This window comes from Buceros rhinoceros, unplaced genomic scaffold (assembly GCF_000710305.1).
Source record: "Buceros rhinoceros silvestris isolate BGI_N320 unplaced genomic scaffold, ASM71030v1 scaffold4329, whole genome shotgun sequence".
NCBI lineage: Eukaryota > Metazoa > Chordata > Aves > Bucerotiformes > Bucerotidae > Buceros > Buceros rhinoceros.
The window spans coordinates 7302-16769 of NW_010429728.1; the positions used below are offsets into that span (position 1 = coordinate 7302).

Genomic DNA, 9468 nt, shown 5'->3' on the forward strand with positions numbered 1-9468 from the left:
CAAGGAAACCGTCTGCCTGGCAAGGGGGATGCTAGATGAGCTGCTGTGAAAGGACTGCAGGATGGGGACAGCAGGAGGGGAGCAAGCTGGGGGCGAGGAAGAGGGGGGGACAACACTTTGAAGTTTGCTCTTCACTCTGTAGGCAGCTCAGGAAAACTTGACAAAGCTCCATGGCCTTCCTCGGCGCTCGGTGAGCCAACTCGCCGCTGGCATCAACTTCAGTCGAGCTTGGGCTGGAAGTCAATGGCCTTGTGCCCACTACTGCCAGTGCTGGATTTGGCATCGTATCTGAAAGCAGCTCTTATTTTAAGCTTTTACTTCAGAGTCGGGTTTTTCCCCCTGCTCCTCTCCCTCTTCCTCATCTTTCTTTCTTTCTTTCTTTTTTTTTTTTTTTCAGTTCTATAAATCCTTCTTCTCTGTTTGAAAGGGCTTTGCAGAACCAGTGGAAGCATTTACCAGGGAGATGGTGGCTTTCCCAATGCTCGTGGTTGCCAGGCCAGGACTGATGCAGGTTAAGGTGGCAGGGGCATGGGCTGCTTTTGACTACCAGGAGCTTAGACAAGGGTATTGTAACAGTTTTGCAAGTTGTTTCCAGTTGGAAACCTGAGAAAATGAGGCTCATGCAGATTATTAACCTTCAATGAGATTGAGTGCAAAAAATCCCAGTCTCTGCCTTTCTTTATTAAACTTTACCACACACTTGACTCCCCACGGTCATGTAATTTTGACTAAATTTTTTTGTTTGACCTAAATTCCTGCAAGTTTAAGGGCTCTAAGAATAGGCATAAAAAAGAGAGTGCCTTTGCAGAAAGCCAAGCAGGCAGTTTGGAGCAGAAGTTCATGGTTTCACCAACAGCCCCTCTGTGAGAGGGGGTCACATTACACAAGGGAGGACAGGGAGATACCCACATCAGAAAGAGAGGAGATCCTCCCATCCTTTAAGGGTGTTTTAAAGAGCACCAAATGCTTCACTGCTCAAATCAAGGAGTTTTTCTCCCTTTGACTGGACCAGGAGCAGTGTCCTATTCACAGTGGTGCTTGTAAACCAAATAATGGATGGCTTTCACTTAGTACCTTCAGATCTAGTAAGGTCTTCTTCCAAGATGCTGCTCCTATGAATAGTCTTCTCATGGAGACCAGATCTGCAGGAGTGGTGCCATACCTCTCAAAGGATCCAACACTGCAGAGCATTCATGTTTTCAAATTAATTTATTAACTGCCTGAGATAATTAAAACAGAAAACTAAAGTAATGATCCACCATCATATTTCCTCTGTAATTACTTTTATGGTTTTCTGTCAGCATCCATAACTTCAGTTGAAAGTCTTTGTATGTGATATATAAAGCAGGAGGTGTTTGGGTTGGGGCCTGTTTATTTAAAGGGATGGGTCAAATATGTGTTTTAAAAAATAAAAACCACCCCTCAGTAGTCCTCAGCTTTCTGGATAATGAACAATGGGGCAGGAGAGTCAAGGGGGGTGAGCACAGCATAAGCCAGAGGAAACAGTGAAAAGCAGAGTTTGTAGGATGGCAGCAGGTTTAAAACCCCATGTGCTGCTTTTCAGATGAAGGGCATGAGTCCAACAAAAAATGTTTATCAGGGGTTTTTTTTGCCAGATTGAGGACTGAAGGCTGTTCTAACTATGCCCTTGAGGGCTGCTTTATTCAGTCTGGCTGTACCCCTTTGGCTCCTGTTTCCTTCCCAGTGCTGGTCATCAATGGAGACTGGGTGGAGATGGAATGGAGATGCACCACCAAATTCCACTGCGGACAAGACTCTTCTGGGGAAAGGTGATTTCCCTTCCTACTGCCCCACGAATGGACTTTGTTCTCCAACAATGTCCTTTGCGGGCGGTGGCCATGCCTCCCTGGTGCTGCCAGAAACTGGGGAGCAGAGAGCACTGGTGCCTTTCCACAGAGAAAGAGACAAGGAGTGGAGAGAACGCTTCTGAATGTAGGGCGAGGACTGAGCAAACCTGGGATGTCAGGACGTGGACTAGATGACCTAATAGGGCTCTCACATTCCTGATCTGTGATTTATAAATGCACTTTTCGGTCTCAACAAGTGAATCCAGTAACTGAGTTTTCTTTTCCATCTCCACTACCCTTTACTTTTTCCTCCTGACGCTTGGAGATGTTTCCAATTATAGGTTCTCACAAGCAAAGGCATGAAGTTCAGGCCTGGGAGATGTTCAGAAAACACCTTCCTGCGTCTTGCATTTTTATTCTTGGAGGGCTCCCTGGAGCTCGGCTCTTTAGACGAGAAACAGCCATTGCTGCCATTTAATGAGTTCTCCCTCATGGAGAGGGAGGTCCTTCATCTCTTGACTGTCTGGCAGATATTTTTCCCTCTTCCACAAAGTGAATTTCTTTCTTGTTGCATTATAAATCTGATTCTCTAATGGTGACCATTTGAGGCCATCTCTAATAACATGGTCTCGTTGTATCACAGGCCCTTTTTTCACAATGGAGTTGAGTTTCGGTCTGAATTCAACTCTCATCCCAACTTGCAGGTGGTTATTTCTTGCTGTTCCTGACTTGTCTGTAAGGGTGAGATGCAGGTACCTCAGTGTGGGCTTCCAGGCCCTTTAAAGATTCTGAAGACCTCAGTGGTTAGAAAATGTGTTGCAGGACCTAGGAGATATATGTGTCCTTCTGGAAGGCCGGATGAAACCTCCCAAGGCCTCTAAAGTTTCCCTTGGTGCCTCTAATTAGAAAATTGAGCTGGTGCCCCTCTCAGAAACCTGGAACATCCTCCATTTGCCTGAAGCTCAGGCTATGAAGCTCTCTGAAGTTCTCTCAGTTCATCTGCCTCACCCTGCCTGCTTATTTTGTTTCTGGGACATACTGTGCTGGAGTATTTATCATTTTTACTCCATTAGTGATGAGCTTGCCTGATTTGCTTTTCAGCCCATTCCTGAGAGTTGCTGATAGACTTTCTGGGATCAGTTTTCACAGGTTTCTGGTGTCAAGTGCTAGATGTTGGATTCATCTTGCCCAGCTCTGTGCTTAAGCAGTCCAGATACCCGTGTCCGAGCTCAGTGCCTGGGTTCCCTCTGTAGGCAGCGCAGAAAATGAGCACTTGTGAGGCATGGTGTTATCCTACTGTAGATTTCAAAAGCACACTGGGCTAATTGCTCCCTAGACGTGGCTTTTTCTTTGCGTGGGCTGAAGAATGACCCTGAAGGACTACTATGAGGTCCATACTGAGAGGTTTGCAGTCCGGTGACATTCATACTGTCCAAAGACTCATGCCCCTGCCTTCAAGGACCTGATATATCTGAGATACTTGAGCACTCAGAATATTGCCTACAGGTTTTGTCTCCACCAGTTCACATCCAGCACATCTAAGGCACAATGAGTTGCTTTCTGGAGGTGCCCCGCTCCAGACAGGGAGTGGGGCATGAGCAACAGTATGCAAGGGATTGAGATGAACTACAGGGCAGAATTTCTGACAATTAAATACCTCACTTTTTCCTTTCCCTTGAAATTCACTGGCCAGATCTTCTGCTTGCTGTATAATGGACCTCTTCAAATATATGTATGATGTATATATTTACATGGCCAACAGAGTGGTGGTTTCCCTTCCAAGTTTGCCACTGATTATCTAGTGCCAGAAATAGGAAACTCCAGCCGCCTGGGAATTTGTCAGTGCAGACCTGCTCAGTGCTAGCAGTGATCGTAGCTTTTCCCTGCTGGAAGAGTGGTTGGGGTTAGCAGTTACGTGCAGCCCAGAGAGAGCTCCAACATACACAGCAGCTGGTTCAAGCCAACTCTGAGGGAGCTGGTTGATCATAGCTGTGTTTTTTCTGAGAACCAGAGATCAGAGCTAATACCCCTAATCTTGGTTAGGGCTCGAATTTAGCTCTGTTTCCATCTCGTTTAACTTCTGAAGAACGTGGATGTTACTGTCGTAAAGTTAAATGCACCCAGAAATGTGTCTGCTAATAAGCCAAACTAACCAAGATGGCCAAGGATGAAACTGAACGGCAACACAGTTAACAAGGAGAGGAGGAAATATGTGTTAAGGCAGTTGTGTTGCCAGGATCAGATGCCAGTTACTGATGCAGCCAACCAGAAAGCTGTTTTATGGGAATGAATAACATTTATGACTACCCTAAGCAGGTCATAAAGATACAAAGAGAGTTAGTTACACACCAGCCTCCTGCTGATCGCTGTGGGTGCTTGGGAAAGAAGAGCACAGCCCTGTATGACGCATGGCAGCATTAGTTTTTTCTATTTTACCTGGAAACATTGACAACTGCACACTAGAAGAGCCAATGGGGTCTTTGGGGCATTGATGATTTCTTCCACAGTAACATACGTGCTGTTCCTAGTGGATCCCTTCTTGGTTTTGACCATGGTGTTCTCTCTGCACATACTGTCATCATGCTTCTGCATTACGTTTTTGAAGATTAGAGGAACAGAGTTATCTACGTGCAACAGTGATGGAATTGGTAGAGGCCCTTGGAGTTAACTCTAAGAGAAAGCATCTGTTTTGCAAACTTGGTGGCTTTTCCCTTTTTGCAGGGGATTTTCTCCATAATTAATTACATGACATTTAGCATAATCCTTAGAGAGTGTGTGAGACAGATGCTGAATACAAAACACTGATAACACCAACTTAGCTTTTTTTTTTTTGTTTCCCTGAATACCAGAGTCTTGGAGGATCCAGCCTTCTGTTATCGTGGAAGTGATGGGTCATTTTTCACTCTGTTGGGAGGTCCGTCCTCTCCATTCTGAAGAGAAAAACCTTCCCATAAGGATTTACATGCTCAGTCAGCTTGGTATATGCCCCAGGGGCTTTGTCCAGGCTCCCCTAGATGATGGAGAGAAATGTGCGCTTCCAGAGGCTGTTCCTTCCCACCTACCTTAAACACCCACTTCAGATGAGATAAATCACTCTTCATATCTGCCCATCTTTCTCACCAGCTTAAACTAAGCACCTATGTACAAGTACCTAAAATTAAGTGAGATTAACACAGGCCTCCACTGGACTGGAGGTGGTGAAGTCAATATTGACCTGAAGAATAACTTTTTTGCAGGTTTTAATGCCTTTTTGCATGTGCTTGTCTCCTCAGAGCTTTGTCCAAGACTCCTTCAGCTTTGGCCTTGAATCAAACCCAGCACTGCAAGCAGCTCGAAGGCTTGGTGGTGTCCCAGGTGCAGCTGTGCCGCAGCAACCTGGAGTTAATGCAGACCATTATCCAGGCAGCACGGGAAGTGATAAAGACCTGCCGTAAAACATTCTCAGACATGCGCTGGAACTGCTCTTCCATTGAGCTGGCTCCTAACTACCTGCTGGACTTAGAGAGAGGTAAACAGAACTGGTGGCTCAGCCGGGGACATGAGTGAGTAGAGTCAGCCAGCGTGCGAGTGTGTGTGCTGGGAAAGGTCTTGCTACTGGGGGGACAAGGAGGGAGTACATAGCCTAGTTGTCCTGTTCTCTGAGACCATGTCCATTGTTATAGAGCCAGTCATGCTTGAGTCTGAGACCTGGTCTCCCACAGCACGTCACCAATCTAGTCTACTCATCTCTTTAGAGTTGCATTTGCTCACAGCCCTGAAGCTGCTGTTAAGGGCATGCAGACTTGTCAAGCAGCACACGCTAGGTGAGCAGCAGCTTTCATGGGGCGGAGCATCCTTGCACGCTTGTGCTGAAGTTCTATGGGCTCCCATCAACTTCTCCCAGTTCCATGCATGCCATCTCCATGACCTGCAGACAAGCAGCATCCAGCACAGAGGCAAAAGGGGAGTCTATAGAGGGGCTTCTTTACGTGATCCAAGAGTAGGTCACTCCACAATGGGCAAGTTGTGTAAGTCCATCTGCCTCCTTGCTCTGCTGGGATGTTGCCTCGTGTTGAAGAGCTCGCTTAGGAGATGTGCTCCAAGTTGGTGATTCCATGGGAGGTCTCAGCTGCAGCAAGCTGGTGTGTTTGCTGCTCTGTGGGTCACAGATCATGTGGGTTTCCTTTTTGGGAATGTTTAGCTGTCCCAGGAGGCTGAACTGGAGTTCTTGTCTCTTCCAGGCACAAGGGAGTCAGCATTTGTGTATGCCCTTTCTGCTGCTGCCATCAGCCACACCATTGCTAGAGCCTGCACCACCGGGGACCTCCCTGGCTGTTCCTGTGGTCCCATCCCAGGTGAGACACCTGGACCTGGGTATCGATGGGGAGGATGTGCAGACAACCTCAACTATGGTCTTATCATGGGGTCCAAATTTTCAGATGCTCCCATGAAGATGAAAAAATCAGGATCACAAGCCAATAAACTGATGCATCTGCACAACAGTGAAGTAGGGAGACAGGTAACAAATCCACGAGAGTTATTGTAATTGTACAATCATCTGTAGTGGTCGGTTGCTCTGCCAGGTTCAGTGTCTCTCTCAGCCAGCAAAAGGAGCAGGTTTCTCCTAGATTGTTCCGAACTCCTTTGGCCTGCTGAAATCTGTGGTTATATAACTCACACTAGGACTTAATAGGTCCTGAATGCTATTATCAAACCTATATAACCATGGGTGGGATGTCTCATTGCCACCCTTTCCACAGCCAAGGATGGCTCTGGCTTGCTTACCCCAGGAGGTGTGGTGGGGATGGGTCCCGTCGTGCACTGCCAAGGGCGAAGTGCTGTGTAAGCGTGGAGGATTATCTTCTGCCAGACGCGTCCAGCAGCAGCTGCCTCCCAGCCATCCCTGCAGCCAGGAGGGCTAGTTTTTCCTTCAATCTGCTTTGCTAGTGATTGTTCCCATATCTGGCAGAAGCTGCTTTTAACAGCTTGCATCCAGTGGGGGGATAATGCTTACCATGTGCAGGGCTTGGTGTGCACCGAGGTGCAAATCCCTATTGCAGCCCTCCATGCAGCTGGAGAAGTGGATGGGGGACTGTAAAGCCAACCCCTGCACCCATCTCTGGGGCTGCAGTGGTTCCCTAAGGTGGTCCTACCACACAGCTTGGTCATTCCAGGGCTGCCTGCACTTGGGCGCTGGAGCGGATAAAACTTGGAGCATGTTGAGCTCATTGGCAGCTTACTGCATAGCTACAGGCTGAACTCACCTTTGCAGAGCACAACCATGCTGAACTTGCCTCCTCTGGGTGTTTTTCTCTACCGTTCTCACTCTATCTTGATGGTTTTGGGGGTTTTAATTATTATTTTTATAATGTCTTGAGGTTTTGTTTTAATTGCAATGGGCATATTCTTGTTTGGGACATAGTATTTTGCCATGGCTGATGCATTCAGTCCTTCCTGGCACATCCTGCCATGTCCCACAGAAATGAGGCTAGTGCAGAATCAAAGTAAAAGGCTCTTTTGGCCCCATGGCCAGCAGACAGGCAGGGTGAGGGTGCCCTGAATTCCTCAGAGCCTTGAAATCTCTGTTATCCAAAGCCCAAAGCTGCCAGAGGCAGAAATGAATGTTAATTACCTATTTATGGATTGCTTTGATTTTCAGCTCCTTAGGAACTGAGAGGGTGGAAATGCAGCCCTATGTAGATATCTGATCAAAGTTCAGAATACTCTTCTGTCTGCTGGCTGCACAGGCGCCTTGGTGAAAGTAGTCCTGGGCCGATAGTGATCACCAAGGAGCTGTGGGATCTCATTCTCTTTGCACAGTAGCTACTCTACATTGACTGTGCAGAAATCAGAGCAGCAGCCCTTTTCTGTAACAGTCCCTGTTAAGAAAGCGCCTCCTTTAGCAAGCTTGTGGGATGTTTGGAGGTGAGAGAAGGGCATTTCCTAACTCCTGCATTCCTTTTTGCAGGTCTTGAAAGCCTCTCTTGAAATGAAATGTAAGTGCCATGGAGTTTCTGGGTCATGCTCGATCAAGACCTGTTGGAAAGGCCTTCAAGAGCTGCGAGACATTGCATTGGACCTCAAAAACAAATATTTATCAGCCACCAAGGTTGTTCACCGGCCCATGGGCACGCGCAAATACCTCGTGCCAAAGGATATTGATATCAGGCCGGTTAAAGAGACAGAGCTGATTTACCTGCAGAGCTCGCCCGATTTCTGCATGAAGAATGAAAAAGTGGGGTCACACGGGACCCAGGACAGGTGAGGGTTTCTGCAGTGGGAGCTGACTTCACTTTGAACCCCAAAGAGGGAAAGGGAAGAGGGGAACATGTATGAGTAAGAGACAAATAACTGGGGAGGTGGCACATGCATGCAGGTAAAGGACATCTCTAACACACAGAGTGGTCTACAGGTGCCTCAGCCTATTAGCGGTGGCTGCGGCCAAGACAGGGCTGAAGACACCTCCTTCGTTATACAGGCAGGCACAAAATCCCCCACAGCCAAGCATTTGCTTCACACTGTGTTGAGCCTTCTAAATCATTTCTTGCAGTCACTGCTGATGTGATGTGTTGTTATTCTACTGTAAGGCTCCTCTAACCAGTGTTAACCCAGTTAGGACCAGTAATCCCAGGCAACCTTAAAAAAGCCCTGAAAACGACAAAAGTGATTTTTTTTTTTTTTTTTTTTTTTTGGCACAAAGAAGTCTTGTAACATAAAGGTAAGAAAAGCAAAGCCCAATCTATAAAACCTAGTCTTTCATCCATCTGAGTGCATGTGGCTTCTGTTTCTTGTGCTGGATTTTAAAAGTCCAGGTATGTCCATATTGCTCATGTCTCCACAGAGAAATTTCTTGATCCCGTTAATATTAGCAATTTAAGGCTATGATACCCAGCCTCCACAGGCAGCAGACATGTGTCTTCCTGTTGTCTGTTTAATTCACTCCAAGACAAACCAGTTCTGTGTTTCAGGAGTCTGAGCATCTCTAGGTGGGCAGCAGACCCCTCAACAGCCAAATAATTTGTACTTCCAGAATTTTGAAGAATTTCCAGATTTTTTGGTTAGGTGGCTGCAATGGCTGGATTTCAAGCTGTCTCACTAATTCCTATCTGCTCGCTTGGCTTTCTTCAGATAGTTCTCATCATTATTCTTTGCTTTCTGTGTTGGTTTGTGGTGGAGATTCAAGACAGTCCAGCTGCAAGGAGCGTGGCCTGCCCTTTTGTGGGGTGTCTTCATTTTAACTCTTGTTGGGCATAGGTGGTATTTGGACCATTTTGATTCAGTGGAGAGAAGGTTTTGCTGTAATAGAAATGAAGTAAATGACCCTAATGCAGAAAGGATGCTCTTTGGATACCTTTGATTCATACAGAGTATTTGGTGAGGGGACCAAAGCTATGCCTTGACAATGACCATTTAATCTGAAACTGCAACTATGTAGACAATAAATCAGCATTTACCTGGTGGAGCTGATCGGTAGATGACGACAGTTGAGTGAGACAAAAGTGCGTCCTTTTTGTCCTCTGATGTTTTGTGGCAATTTCAGTTTTCTGTCCTCCAATACCAGTGGCTGGACATCTCTACAACAGCACTTATCTGGCAGCTTTGAGGTGGGAACAGCAGGACCTTCATGGGCATCCCACTGGTGGAGCAAGTAAAGATGTTTACAAGTCACTGAGGATTGTAG

The 9468-nt window shown here is 46.7% G+C and overlaps 1 protein-coding gene across 1 annotated transcript in view; it reads left to right on the forward strand.

The window, feature by feature from the left end:
- Positions 1-9468, forward strand: part of LOC104499272 (protein Wnt-11) — a 23103-nt gene that overhangs the window by 3986 nt on the left and 9649 nt on the right. The window contains exons 2-4 of the mRNA XM_010142757.1: positions 5081-5316; positions 6029-6306; positions 7756-8048. Coding sequence (XP_010141059.1) covers positions 5081-5316; positions 6029-6306; positions 7756-8048 — 807 coding nt within the window. The remainder of the gene's footprint in view (positions 1-5080; positions 5317-6028; positions 6307-7755; positions 8049-9468) is intronic.